The 15,972-nt window shown below is 30.8% G+C and overlaps 1 protein-coding gene across 3 annotated transcripts in view; it reads left to right on the top strand.

Moving 5' to 3' along the window:
- LOC143229096 (clathrin interactor 1-like) overlaps positions 1-15,972 on the top strand; it is a 71,723-nt gene that overhangs the window by 15,839 nt on the left and 39,912 nt on the right. For all 3 annotated transcript variants that reach the window (XM_076460921.1, XM_076460920.1, XM_076460919.1), the window contains exon 8: positions 13,888-13,948. In XM_076460921.1, the coding sequence (XP_076317036.1) occupies positions 13,888-13,948 (61 nt within the window). The remainder of the gene's footprint in view (positions 1-13,887; positions 13,949-15,972) is intronic.

Below are 15,972 nucleotides of genomic sequence, written 5' to 3'. Positions count from 1 at the left end.
TGGAGTGAAAAACAAACAAACATGACAATAAAAATTGTTTTGCTCCAAGGTGTTGAAAACTGTAAGAATGTAATTTTTAGTTAGTTAATCATTAAATTATAAAATAGGAAAGATAATTTTGATTTTATCATGAGCCATGATAGCGGTTCTTAATAGTTTGGCTAGGAATTTCACAAAAATGTTAATAGAACATACAAAGAAAAACAATCTTAAAAAACAGACTTGTTCTTGTAACAACACTCAAAACATTCTATATTAATGACTAAGGCTGCTAAAATATTGATAATAGCATAAGAAGGGGATCTTTCAATTGTTAGACAAAATTTATCCATTTTTTTTTCTTGTCATTATTATTCATATTTTCTTGCTTAACAAGCCTAAAGAAAAATTAGCTATGAATATTTTACTCCAATCTGAGCAAACTGATTAAAACAACTTTTGTGTAGGTTGTAGAACTATTTTTATGTTAATTCTTGAAAGAAAAGGAGAGATTTTATCAGTTTTTTTTTTTTTCATTGATACTGGCCAAGTCTCTGTTTGAAGCCTACAGCAAAAACAGTTAGGTATACTGCATGAAAATCTATGTACAACTACTGAATAAACATCTGCAAAAGTTGGACTATTTTAAACTTAATTCTTCAAAATCAGGATTTCCACTTTAAAACTCCAAATTTTTCATTGCTCTCACTATTAGCTCTTTGAAGCCATTTAACCCTTTCCTTATATGTCAAAGGAATTTGTTGACATACATTCAAAATTGTATTAAACCACTATTTTATGAACTTATGTCATTATGTTTGGTATCAAACTGTAATTTATGCTTCAAATGGTCATATTATACATTATTTAATTTCTGAACTTAAAAGTAACTATTAAACAACACACCTAAACATCAATTTTTGTGTATTATGTGGTTAGCTGAATGTTGTATGCGATGCCAAATACAAAGTCTATAGCTTTGTATGAATTAGGAACTCAAATTACCAATATGAGAAAGCTACAATATAAAATGAGAATCTCCTATTTATTTTTGAAATAAGGTTATGTGAATTAACTAACAAATATTAAAAAAATCTAGTCGAGCAAATTAAATTAAGTTTAAAATGAACCACTTCATGAGGAAAACAAATTCAAAAATGCAACAATGAGCAAAGAAAAAGGCACATCTGAACTAAAACAAGGAGGTCTGGTAGAGGAATGTAGAGGGAGTCATATGCATAATGTGAGCATGCTATGTTACTATTGGTTGACTAATCCATGATGACTTGCATGAGAGAGAGATTGGAAAATACTAATTCTAAAAAGGTGGGAGCACAAGGATTGGGGCATGCATAGAGAAAAGGTTTGTGTATAGAGAGCAGCACTGAATGAGACTAGCAAATCTTATGAAAGGAGATAAGTACTGTATTGGAAAATGGAAAAAATGAACAGAGCCACTTTGTTTAAATCAGTATATTCCAATCTGTCTCTCATGCAAATCATCAGTCAACCATTAGTAACATAGCATGCTCACATTGTGCATATGATTCCCTTTACGTTCCTCTGAGACCTCCTTGTTTGAGTTCAGTTTGCTCATTGCTGTATTTTTGAATTTGTTTTCCTCATGAAGTGGTTCATTTTAAACTTCATTTAATTTTCTAAACCAGATTTTTTAATTTGTCAGTTAATTCACATCACCTTATTTCAAAACTTGTGTTTTGTGAAACTTTTCTGTGCAGTCCATTCTGAAGTTCACCTTACAACTTTAAAGATTATAACAGCAACTAGAGTTTCTCACAAGCCTCAGATGTGGGCAACTTGACAATGGATTTATCTGTTGTCACATGTTGGGTGGTTGAATGTTACAGAGTCCGATCTTTCTCCCTGGACTTTGCCACAGCTTCTACTGAAATTGTTGAGCCTTTGCTGGCTGATGAGGACTTTATCTTGTGCCTACTCTAGAGTTTGCTGATCATTCCATTTCCAATCTGGAAGTTCTTCTTGGCCTAATTTGGTCTTCTTGGAAATTCTGCATCAGGCTTATGTTGTTTTATTCCTGTTACCTATTTCTTTATCATCTCATCCTTCATTTTCCCTCTCTTGATACTCAAATTATTGTTGTTCTGTTATCCTTGTATTTCTGCAAGGAAATTAGCTTGGCATGCTCTCCTGTCTGCCTCATTGTCACCCAAAAGTGGTAATGACTCCCATACTCCACTTTTCAGCTTCAAGCTGTTGGGGAGGTTAACCATGGAGGCACTGTCCTGAATGGGTTTTTTACATATTACTATTTTAAGTAACCATAAATTTGAATTTGAATCTTAGTAGTTAATTAAATGTTAATATATGTTAAATTTGTTATTTGCCAACAGGATAGGTACACACAATTTCCTTTTTTTTTTTAAACAAATTTTAATATGCAAACATAAAAACAGGACAATTTATAAGAGTGTTTATTACTAATAGTCATTACAAATCATTGTTTATATACAAGAGTTTTACAAACTTGCAGACAACACTGAACCTTATATATGGTTTAGAGCTAAATATTTGATTGACGATCTAAGTCCATGCCAAGCAAATTACTTCTGAGGTGATATTGTTGCACCTCGCATTGATTGGCCTCACAACAGTTGAAAGTTCACTCCTTCCAGCAAAGGTATTTAATGTCATTGTAAAAATAATATCATCAAAAGTTATTCACTGAAGTTGAATAGTTGGTAATGTTCAAAATCAGTAAATGTTCCTGGCCCAATTCTGTAGTATTCTGATTAATAGATATGAATCACAGTTATAGCTTCCTAGTCCTATAGCGTACTGACTGCAGCTGTCCAATAGTGCTAATACTTTCGGCTAGCTGTTTGTTTTTTTTATAAGAATCTCCCAAGTTTGTAGAACCTTTGATAATATTTTCACATGCTTTCATAAGCAAGTATTGTTGATTTTTACACTCATGAATGTTTTACATATTTTGAGATCAGGTGGGACTTGTGCAATACATAGTCAACAAATACGTCATATGCAAAAATGAAAACTATACAGAAAGAAGTATAAGCATTATAATAAACATATAACAATAAATCTATTACCAGTTCCACAGAAAAGTTAGCTGTAACCATTCAGTTGAGGTTAGGGTCGTGGTGTTTTGCTGATTTGTATGGGGCATGGCCTTCACAGGAGTTGATGCATCCCCTTGCTAGTGGACAGGGCTTCTTGAAGCTATTTACACAATCACAAAAGTTCATCCATCACTTTAGTTGATGACAAGACTTCCTTATTCTATTTACACATTCAACAATATCTGCAACCATTGGAGTTGCTCTGTTATCACACAAAATGATGTGACCTTACTTCATTTATCATACAGTGGAGCTGATCCATCAACTCCACAGTATTATAAATGAGACAAGGAGGCCACTATTAATTTACACATATTGTTGAGTTGTTCCATCACCTAACTGATTGAGGTGGTTTTCTGTTACACATTTCATACCATCCGGAGTTCATCCATTGCATTGACTGGGAGCCCTCATTCTGCCTTCATGTGGATGTTGTGTTTCAGTGTTTAGGAGCTGTATTTGAGTGAATTAGTCAACATAAATCCTCTCACAAGTTAAATCCATCCTCTCAGTGCAGGATGGCCAGTCTCAGGTTGCTGTATTATTGAGTTGGGGGTGAAGATATTATGATCTTCATCCTACTTTTATGTGGATGTTGGTACACTGTAGAGGAGGTTTTGGATGTACTTGACTTGCCAAGAACACTCGGACATGACCTAACCACTCTACACCTCTCAATTTCTGTCCTTATGTTTGACAAATCATACACACAGGCTAAGAATATATGTGGCTTAGAGGTTGTGCAGTTCCCCTCCTGATCTCTGGATCTCTTTCTCTTATGGTCATGGATAGCCCTCAGACACTTTCAGGGATGCTACTGTTACTCCCTTGCATCAGCCATCCTTTTTCTCAGTGTGGGTTTCTGGCTAATCTTGAGATATGAGGTACGTATCATACAGGAATTTATAATTTTCTTGTACTGAAAATGTATTTCTGGTAGATACTTACTTCATCTCACAATTCCCATTGTCCTTCTCTTCTCTGATGCTTACCAAATTTCAAAGTTGAAGACTCAGTAGAGGGAGTCATGTGCCTTACGTGAGCATGCTATGCTACTATTGGTTAATGAATGATACATGATAATTTGCATGAGCAATACATTAGAATATAATGATTCCAAGGCAAGGCATAAAAAAATGTTGCAAATAGAGGGCAGCACTGAATGAGAATAGCTAATCTTATGAAGGGAGTTAAGTACCTATCAGAAATACATTTTCATTTTAGGAAAACTACAATATGTGCACTTACTTCCATATATGGTTTGTGAATAACCAACTGAAAGTTCAAAATATCCCTCAAGTGGTTTTCTCAGCAATTTACCAGCATAACTGCTTAACTTTTTTGAGATAAATCTTTGTGTTGGTAAGTTGAGACTTAAGCCTGTTTGAAATTTCATATTTTTTTAGATCCAAATATAGTTTAGTTACTAAACTTGATAAATTATAATGGAATTATGTGGTATTAAAGTAGTAATTTATGATTGTTGGGTTATTCAGTTGTATATGTAAAATCTTAAGAATAATAATAATAATTTCATCTCACATCCTTCACATGCAAAATATTTTAAGGTTTAGCAACCTATTTCAAGCAACAACCAAGTACAAAAATTATAACTAGAAGAGATAATTGTTTGCTTGATTTATTTACTGTTCTATTTTTTTAATATGAAAAAATAAGTTTAAAAGTTATATGTAACTAGTAATAATTTATCAAAAGTGATCTGTGACTATTTTACAATATACTAATCATCTAAAGCATGGCCAACCCAGGGCACTTTGTAAAAGTCAATTTTATATTGTTTAATACAGTAACATGAGTGCATGTGTACAGCATCATTGAAACTTCTGTGATGTTAGCAGGTCATGGCTGAAAAGTCAATGTAATGAAAGTAATAACATATAATCGTATAATGTCATGACATTTTAGCCATTTGATGGTGAAAGTAACAGACAAAATAGAAGTTTCTTCATAAAGAAACATTTGATAATAATCTGAAGGTTATAAAGATTTCATATGTGATACTTGATAATGTTTTGATATATAAAAGTATTTTTAATCTTAAAATGAAAATTACTCTGCATGTTGGATAACAAACATTCTGAAAGATTTCACAAGAAAATATTTAATTACAAAATGTTAATACTTAATTTAAGAACCTGATATTTTCTATAAAAAAGCCTAGCAGTGTTTACCAATAACCTGCAAAATTTTGTGAATATGTACATGTATGCATTTATCAAAAATCATAGTATAATTACTCTCATGGACACTTGTGTGGTTATGAGCTTGGTTGATTCTACACAAACTGTAATGAAGGGGTCAAGCTCCATTATACTAGTTGCAAATGCTTCATTTTATTAGAGTAAACAATATGAATATTTACAACAATATCTCCAGCCTAGTTATTATTGATTATAATTTTAAAAGCAGCTACAGAAAAATAGCTACAAATATTTTACTGAATCCTGGACACTGGTAATGAATGCAGTAATTAGTATGTCATGGGTTAGTTTTAAAATTAATTCAAGCACCTTTGGTTTTTCAGCTTGAAGAATTTCTCTTAATTCTTTCACTTTGTCATTGAATATATCTAGTGTTTGACTAATAAGCATTAATTAGAAAGAATTTTTGCAACTTATAGCTCATTATTTTGAAACTGCCACATTGAGGATCCATCATTTTTCAAGTTTACTATTGTAGGTGGTTTTCTGTTATTATTTCTGAGTTTTCTAACAGTAAATGATTATCATAGTAGATTTTTCTACTCTTGTGAGTGGTTATTTATTATACCAATTTTCATACTTCATTTGTTAAATAATATGCAATAAATATACTATATTTATTATTATATTGATAACGTTAGGACTGTGCACCAGCATATCAGTGCCACTATTGGACCTAATGTTAGCCACATTGCTTTGTACACTTTCACCAACTTTTTGAGAATGTTCATGAGATAGGAAATAGGTTAAGCTACAGTAAACATAGGCTTAATATTACCTGGATTTACCATTTATAAATTTAAAAAGAAAAATCACAACTTGATTATCTTTTGTTATAAATAATAATAATTTATTATTGAATGTAATTTAGTCTATAAATCAAACAGTACTCATCAGTTAATTCCTTAAAGAAGGTTCACACTGTTGCACCAAATAAATGATCTGTTTTGGATGTTTGCATGGTTTTCAGTTTCATCCCCATATAGATTATTTACATACAAACTTTTGTGGTGTAGGCATGTGTAAAATTGTGGTAAATAGCAGCACTTTAGTCCATCATATCAATTGGAGACAAATATTAAATTATTACATAGCTTGTGAGAATATTTTTATGGACTTATTAATAACAGAAATATACTCTGGAAGCACATTATGAGGCAATTCAAATGACTCACTGGCCATAACTAAAGGAATATGGATGGACCATGCATTCTCAACTTGGAAAGCCAGCTAAAAAAAGATCAAATTATTCAAGCAACTTTAAATTTCTCAGGAATGCAGCAGTGTAATATTTTGATTTCTGTGCATATGCCATATGTAGCTTAAAATTTATTCTCCATAAAAAAAAACCTTAAGAAACAAGATAATAAAAAATTCTTAATTTAAAAAGGAAAATAGGGATTGTTGAAAAGTGCAGAAATAAGTTTAATCAAACATAAAGAAAAAATATGCATTTTGCATTGTTAGACCCAACTACTTATTTGAGTAGAGCTTTGAAAGATGAAAGTAAGAAAATGGAAAATAAAAATAAACTTTTTTAGCATTTAATAGGTAAAATGTGAACACTATGAAATTAGCCTAAATACTAGCTGGTCAAAAGTTTAAGACCATACTGAAACGAAGCATTAATCAGTAAACAAGTAACAAAATTTAGTCATTTGTGTTCAACCATTAACATTGTCAACTTCTCCCACTGACATCTCCTGTGTTACATTGGGGAAAAACATGGCAAAGGCTAAAAGTTGACAGAGTTTGAATGTGGAAGAATTGTCAAGCTGCAACAGCAAAGTTTTTCTCAATGTGCCATCACTGGTGAGATTGGACATAGTAAACCTGCTGTTGCAAATTTCTTGAAAGACCCTGAGAGATACGGAACGATAATTTCAAGTGGTTGGCCCAAGAAAATTTTGCTGGTGTTGAACAGGAGGATTTGACAGGTTGTCCAGCAAGACACCAGCCGATCATTAAACGGATGCAGAATGCAGCTCAAGAACAATAATAACTATAATGAAATTAACTCCAAAATAACCAACTAAACAAACTTAGAGTTCTGTGCTATTTAACTGTTTTCAATTATTTTGACTATCAAGTAATTAAATCTTGTCATTATATTTGACTCTTGTTAAACTCAAAGCTCTGTAATTGGGGATATGGTGATGTTTTGTAATTTGAGGGTCTTGAGTTCATGTCTCTTTGCCATGAATTTTACTTATCTTTATTATTGCAGAGCTGCTGTTAAAGTTATCTGTCATTGCCATTAATTTTGAGCTGTTGACTATAGGGAAGACATCTGGCTGGTAGCACCTACTGCCAACTCTGACTACTTAATAAGTGTTAAGTAAAATATAAATTTACTGTTACTTTCACTGTGTTGTGTTCCTAATTTATAATTTCATAACTGTTTTCTTTCATATTGTATGATCAGGTTCAAATCTAAAGGGGGAAAGGAATACACAAATCTTATCTTTTTTATTTAATCAAAAATTAATAGCCATATTATTTAATATAAAAAAATCAGATGTTGATCTGAGGGGTATAAACATCCACTACTATATTCTTTTAGGAGACTGACTCTTTTCTTTATCCTGTCACTACAGGTAGATCAAAGTGTGCATACCATGTTTTTTTTAATTTTAAAGAGTTACTTTCAAAATTTAATTAAGTTACTTTATTTTCATGGTATACAAATAAACTTGGCTTAAAACATAGTTAATAAATCACATTTTAATATTTTATGTTTTAATTTTATGAGGAAATATTTAAAACAATCCTCAATCTTTCTCCATTATGAAAATTGCGACATTTGCTCTCTAGATATGCCTTCTACTTTAATTTACTTACCACCCCTTTGAGAAGTACAGAATTTAACAAATTATTCATTATTGTTATTACTCAGGAAAAACGTAAATTTTATAGCTCTCATTCTTCTATAGTTACAGACCCTACATGCACAAGTCAGTCATGAAAAGTAAGTTTTGATGTTTCTGTATCTAGATTATCCACTTCCTGTATCTAGATTATCCACTTCTAATAGTTAATCTTCAATAAAGATTTAATCATTTTAATTCTAAGTTTCATCATCTAGGTGTAACTGACTGAACTCTGGCCTTTATCTTGAATAGATTAGTTGCTTACATTGATTTTCAAATGTAGAACATGATGATTGATGCTCTGGAAATTACTTTCAACAGTCATCCAGTTTTTTCATTCCATCCCTGACCACAAGCTTTAGTGTGTGGGAAAAACAGGGGTCATGTTTAGGAAGAAATTTCAATAAATTGACCTCTGGTTTACATTCATCCATCACCATCCTTTACATTAGGTAGTACTTGCATTTTAAATCCAGGCAAGCAGAAAGCTGGGTGCATTATCACATGTTGCATGTGATACCTTATTGTTGATGTTAAGGAGATTTATTATCTCATCACATTGAGCTGCATCTTGATATGTCAACATTCTTACATGACTGTTTGCATTTTCCAGTTGAATATAAAATGATCAGTGACTCCAAGAAAATTGTGCATCTGTCTGAACCTGCTGTAGATTAACATTGTGGGTAGGTTCTTGTGACTGGGAAGAATATACTGAGAATACATAGCTGCCACAAGATCTTGAAAAGTTTTACTACACCACTGAGAAATACAGTTGATGAGTTTGTTAGTGATGTGCTTCTGATGAGGGTTGTAGGATTATGTTTAGTTGATTCTGCACAATACACTTCCACTGTATGCTGCTACACCTAGGCAGAAATACCAGAGACAGATGTAGACTTTATAACTCTGCATCATGATTACACAAGAAATACAAAATTGCATCTCACTTATACAATATAGAATATAGTTTATAATAAAAGCATAAATTATTAAATAAGTTAAAATAATAAGAAATATAGTTTAACTGTCATAAATTTAGTTTACCTGTATTATATTGTATAATTTACACAGAATATAGTTCATATTAATAAACATTTTTAACAAGGCTTAACTTCAGATGTTTCAGCAGCTTAGAACTGGTTTTCCTGAGGTAGAAACAGCTTATTCACAATATTTAATGCTGTGCTCTGATGTAACTAGATTTAGCAGTAGGAAGTTTGAAGTGTTCATGTACCACATAAGACCATTTGGTAACAATCTCAACTTTTCTCATGTGATTTGGTTGGATTAATAGCAATGTAATGCAATACTTTTTAAGGTGGCTGAAGAGCAGTGACTAGATTTAATTATGCTATTTTTTTGTTTATGTTATACCAACTGGTATAGTATAAAATTGCAGTTAATAGTTAAAACTTGTACAAGTTTTAAGCTCTTAAATATTCAACATTAAAACTCCTGAATTTCTTATAGTGTGAGAATTTTATTTTTTTCTTTAGTCATCCCTTCTTTTCTAATTTATTTACCACTTCTCTAAGAAGTACAAATTTTGAGTTAAATTACTATCTATAATGTTGGCATTGCTCAGGCAAAGCAAAATTTTCTTAATCTTCAATTTTGTTTGGTTACAGAGCCATCAAATAAAAAATCAGATCTCATCTTGCCACAACCAACTCGCATCCTCCAGATTTTCTTAAGTAGTTCTCTTTGACATTTTATACTATATTGTTTATAACAAATAGAAAGCTAAATTTTTATATATCAAATTACATATTATGTAGCTTTCTGTACAGAAAAATGTTAATTTCTCTTTCGGTACCAAATTCATTTCTGTAGAAAAGTCCCCTGTGGGAATGAAGCTTGTACTGAGAAATTAAATTAAAGTGCTGTAGATGTAACAAAGACAGGAAAAATATTTGATCAGTATAAAAAAGTAGACATTTGCTCTTACAATTTTCTGTATTCACTAAAGCATTCAACAAATAGGAATTTAAATTTGATTATAAATGCTTTAGTTTCCCAAAATATTCAAACACAAGTTCAAAAATTCCCAAAGCTGTATTCAGATGCATTCAAATATGAATACTCCATGTCTAGTATATTTACTGCAATTTGGTGATCCAGATAGATATGACAGTACACACCTACTCAGATGGTTAGTGTTTACTGTAAGGTGACTGTGTAAATGTAAGAATAGAAATCTAATCAGAAAGTCAGTATTTACTGCTTCTTGTTGAGCATGCAATAGAAATGTAATCAGGAGGTCTGTGTTTACTGTAAAATCATCAGGTAGACACAACAATAGGAATCTAATCAGTAGATCAAAGGCTAGGTAATTTGATAGGAGTCTAATAAAAATTTTCGTTTTTATTTTATCTTGGTAATGAATTAAGCTTGACAACAGAAATTCAGTCAGGTAGGCATTATAATAGGAATCTAATTAAAATATCAGTATTCATTATAAAATGAATATGTAGAAGTAGATATACAATGCTTTTTTGTTTCATTTACATCAATTGAGAACTATGAAGATATACAATGTTTTTATATATACGAGTAGAAATCTAATTAGTGTGTTAGTGACAGGCATACTTAAAAAAGTAGGAATCTAATAAAAAAAAAAGTCAGTGTTTCTATAACTTGATCAGGTACAAACAACAATAGGAATCTAATTGGGTAGATAGTGACAAGGTAAACATGACAGCAGGAATATAATCAACAATTCATTGTTCATAGTAACTTATTGAGCCAGGTAGATATGACAGTAAGAATCTAATCAGAAGGTGAGTGACCATATGAGCTTAACAGTTAGAATTTAATCAAAATGCCAGTGTTTGCTGTTACTTGGTGACCAGATGGATGTAATAATTGGAGTGTAACTAGAAGTTTATTGTAACTGGATTATCAGGTAGATGTGAAAATAGAAATTACTGAAGAGGTCAGTGAACAGGTAAATTGTTAATAGGAATATAATCATAAATTTAGTGTTTACTGTTACTAGATGACCAGGTAAGTCTGATAACACTATGTAACAAAATTTTTACTTGCTCTTATTATTGGGCAGAAAGTGTTATTTCCCAATTGCTTATGCCTAAAGTAAATGGAAAAGACCCATTTTTCTCTTCAAACTTTGCTTTTGTGACTTGGGAGTGTATAACAAAAACATGATGGGAGACTATATTTGGGGGCTGATACGTGAAAATGATTTACATTACAGTTGAAAATCTTGAAAAACTACTCACTTATAAACATTTTTGTTCATTTTTGTATAACTGTAGTATAAATACATGTAAATCTTGATTCATATGTTGTTTTATTCAGATGTTATATAAATAAAAATGTGCAAATTTGACCATTTTTACATAGAAAATAGGCTAATTTTTAAATTTCATTATCCAGGTCGCAAAAGGAAAGTTTGATGGGAATAATGGTCATTTTCTGTACTTTTACAACGTAAGCTATTAAGAAATAATGTACACTATTCAGGAATAAAATTTGTGTTATATAGTGTAATAGGAATGTAATGATAAGATTAGTCTTTGCTGTAAGTGAATTACAGGTTCTGCTGAACTTAAGATACTGGATTTGTTTCTTTAGTATTCTAACAGAAGGGCAGTTGTTAATGTAGTGTGGTGACCAGAAAGTCTTGAAAGTAAGAAGGATTAAAAGGTTTCTTTGATGTGAATGACCAGGTTCTCATGAATGCCAAGAAAGAAAAACCTGAGTTTTAGCATAACTAGTAATATATAAAGTAGATTTGTCCCAAAGAAACCAGATAAGTATTCACAGTCACAAGAAAGTTTTCTAGATTTTGTAGTTGAAAAATGATCATAAATTTTTAAATAGGTGATTGGTAGGCTTGCCATAAGAAATTAATCACAAGTTGAAACTATATTGTAATTGTGTGTACTGACAGATTTGATACTAAAAACTTATCTGAAGATTAGTTTCTTCACTGTAGCTGAGTGACCATGTGTAATTAATACTTAACTAATCATAAGATTCTTCTACCTATTATAATTGAGAAATCTAGTATATTTGAAACTAATAAACCAATTAGTGTTCTTACTTTATGTATATGATCCCATACTTGACACTGGTAAACTAATTAGGAAATTAGTCCTTACTATAAGTAAGTGATCACTTGTACTTGAACCAAGAGAAGGAAGTTAGCCATCATTCCCTTGATATTAACTTTATACTTATAATTCTTAATTTTAACTAAATTGAAGTTCCACTTTAACTATGTTGAATTTAGAATGATTTATCAGAGTTCACATCCTGTTCATAAGTCAAAAGCTTATACAAGTAATAAAATGAATGTTAATGAATTCAGAAATGTATTTTTTAAAACATTGTTTCTTAATTTTACATTACTGTTGTATTATTTTTAAACAGGGTAAAAATGAATTAGGACTGTTATATTATTCAAAACCTGAAAGCAGGACCTGATTTTGGCTTCCTTTTCTATAGCCAACTGTGTCATTTTTGTCATTGACAAGTGAAACTAATTTTAGTGGACTCTCTTAATCCAAGATGAAGAGTGATTCTTTTTGAGCTAGAGTGCTTGTTATTGTTGACTGTTAAAGCTTTAATGCTGACATTGACTCCCAGTCCATCTTAATTTGAGAGTTTTGAATTTTGAGGAAGAAAGTATACTTTAACTTTCCCAGTTCTTTGGCATTTGTTATTGTCAACTGTCCTATGGTTGTTTCAGTCTTTAACCTGTTGACTGCCAAGTATTTCAGCTGCTACAGCAGCTCCTATGCCAGTTTTTTCTTTCAGCAAAATTGAGTAATATTTAAAACAAAGAAATTAAGTAGCAAATACTATTTTTTCTCTAAGCCAAACTTATAGTAGTACACAAAATGAAGAAATATGTACAAAACATGAAACAATAATGCACAAAATGTCATTTTGGGGTATTGAAATATGACACATTTAATTCACTTTCGTGTGAAATGTTTGGTTCAAAATACAACTCTAATGCTTCTTCATTTTGTAACTTTTTTCGTGACACCATTTTGGATCGAAAGTGAAACAATGTGTAAGTTAGTCAAATGCATGTATGGTGCTCACATCTAGCGTTGAAGTTAGGCATTATTGAGAACAAATAAACTCATCCGTGGCACTATGTTACCGATCGGCTTGGACGAGTTATCTCGTCTATGGCACTGAACAGTTTAATGCTCTGCTATTGTGTCTGTTCAATGTAGTTTTGTATTATATTTTTTGTAAGTTATGGGTTTATGATCATCAGTCCTGTTTCTTGAATACCTGCTTTATGAACTTGTAGTTTTCCACTTTCTTAAACTTGAGAAACAGCCTTCCCACAGAACATAAGTTCTCTGTAATAACAAGATCAACATTACATCTTTCTAACAGCTTCTGTGTGTCTAGTTTCTGTGTTTAACTCTGTTTTGTCACTACTGCTACTGAGTCTGTTTGCTTACATGTACCAGTCTTAGTAAGTCCTTGGCTCTTACTTCTTGTTTGACATGTCTCATCACTTTCCTTTCCAATGACACAGGAATCATAATGCATTAAAACATGTTTTAAACTATATCTGAAGCTACAAACCATTCTCTATATATTTTTCTTGAAACACAAATATCATAAAATAAAATGTACAAAACATTTGAATATATTTCTGTGTTAACTACAGTGTTTCTCAGTATTGTTTTTTTGTTTGAATAGCCAATGGAGACTTTGCAGATTTTTCAAAGTTCCAAGGTGCTTCAGACACACAACTTACAAAGTAAGTTATATTACGTTTAACTCTTTGGCTGAAGGCAGATCAAAGAGTGCATGTTATAATATTTTAGATATTTCAGAATTGTAGTAAATAACCTTACTCTTATTTATGTCTGGAATTGATGTTGAATTATAATTTATAATTCAAATTTTAATATTATGTATATTATATCTTGGTTTGAAAGGAGCTATAAAGCTATAAGGAAAAATGTTAAATATTACTTTTTGTGTGTCAAATAACACTGTTGTGTTATTGCACCATTTATAGTATATTACACCAACTACCACACAATGTGTGCAGTGACTAACAAATTAGGAAAGTTAAGTTGGAGATATTGACAAATTATTATTATCAAAAATAACAAATATAAAAGATATTAATATATTTAATTAATCTAGTTGTTTGGCTCCACTCACTACTCCATTTTTTCAACATCTCTTGTCTTGTTCATTTTTTTGACTAAGAGTTTATAGCTAATAAAATGAATAGTTGTTTACATACATCTTGTAGCCATTTTTATCTAGCTTGTAGGAGAAGATTGTAATTTTGCTGCAATTGTTGAAGTGTGATGACTAAGTTGTTGCTTTGAAGAGAAATGAGATTTTCTGAAACTTTATATAGCTTCTTTAGAAATCTAAATAAATTACAGGGATTTTGTGTGTACTAGTATTGTAAGTTGATGAATTTTGTATTTTCTAATATGCATATTTGAATCATACAAAAATTAATAGTTCTTCACCCTACACTTAGAAGAATAAAAGAGACTTAGCATGTATGGCACTTGAGTACAAAATATTGTAACCACCATGAATGCTAAACCTCTTTTATTCTTCTAAGTGGAGGGTGAAGAACTATTAATTTTTGTATGATTCAAATAAAAGAGGTGTAGCATGTATGGCACTCAAGTACAAAATCTTGTAACCACCACAAATGCTTGAAACCTCTTTTTAAAGTATGTCTTATTATTATTTTTCGTTTTAAAAAACTAAAATTTAAGCTAAATAAATAACAACATGTGTATGTATGTACATGTACATACGTACTGTATGTTAGCTGAAACATCACTATGTTTTACAAAAAAATGGTATTATAGTTACAGATTTGTACTTTGTAGGCTTGTATAGTATGCCTACTAAATTTGTATCATTCTTGTAATTGTCTAAGTTAAATTCAAAAGCAAATAAATCAGCGTTAGAAGATTGACAATATAAAAGTTTATTCATAACATTATAGAAATATACAATACTTTACATTTTAGTGCTAAGTTCCTAAAATCCTAGAAACATTAACAATAATCAGATATTTATGGTATCAGCACTGAACCATATAATAAACATTTTGACAAATTCAAAATGCAGTGTTGTTACTCTGGAGAATTATTGTTGTAAACACTAGAGTACATAAACTGATAAACTCCACATGCTCTTGAAAACATAAAATTTTATCTGGTTCTAAGTGCAGCATTATTACTTTGTAAAATAAACAGAAAATAAATGCGATATGTTTAGTTGAAGTAGTTTGAAATTTTGTAAACAATAATAAAGATAAAAGGGCACAGCTGCTCATTTTATTTCTGAATTTTTTAACTTTTCAACTATATTTTGATGGTTTTGTCCACTAGCTAAAGAAAAAATATGCTGTTAGGGGAGATATAATAACAGATAATATGTAAAGTTTGATATCCACTTAGGAAGTTTTTGCAATTATGTAAAGGAAGTTCTAGAGTTGTGAAATAAAGAAAATTATTTTTAATCTTTACATGTAAATCATTTTGCTTTTATACCAGTGAAAAAAATGTTTAATTTATTCATGGACAACTTGTTAGTAAAAATACTTCTTTAAAAAAAATAATTTTTCTCTGTACAAACAACTTGTATACTAAGTCTGCCAAATGTATTAAAACTATATGAAAATAAAAATTATCATGTGGTTGGTCCCAGGGACTGAGCCCATAATAAAAGAGTTAAACTATTTTTGCAGTAGTGCACTTTGAGACCTGCTGTTAGTTTCTTAATCATTTACTTAAA

The sequence above is a fragment of the Tachypleus tridentatus genome, chromosome 10 (assembly GCF_004210375.1).
Source record: "Tachypleus tridentatus isolate NWPU-2018 chromosome 10, ASM421037v1, whole genome shotgun sequence".
Taxonomy (NCBI): Eukaryota; Metazoa; Arthropoda; class Merostomata; order Xiphosura; family Limulidae; genus Tachypleus; species Tachypleus tridentatus.
The sequence above is the reverse complement of the archived record's forward strand: the minus strand, read 5'-3'. Positions and strand labels throughout refer to the sequence as shown.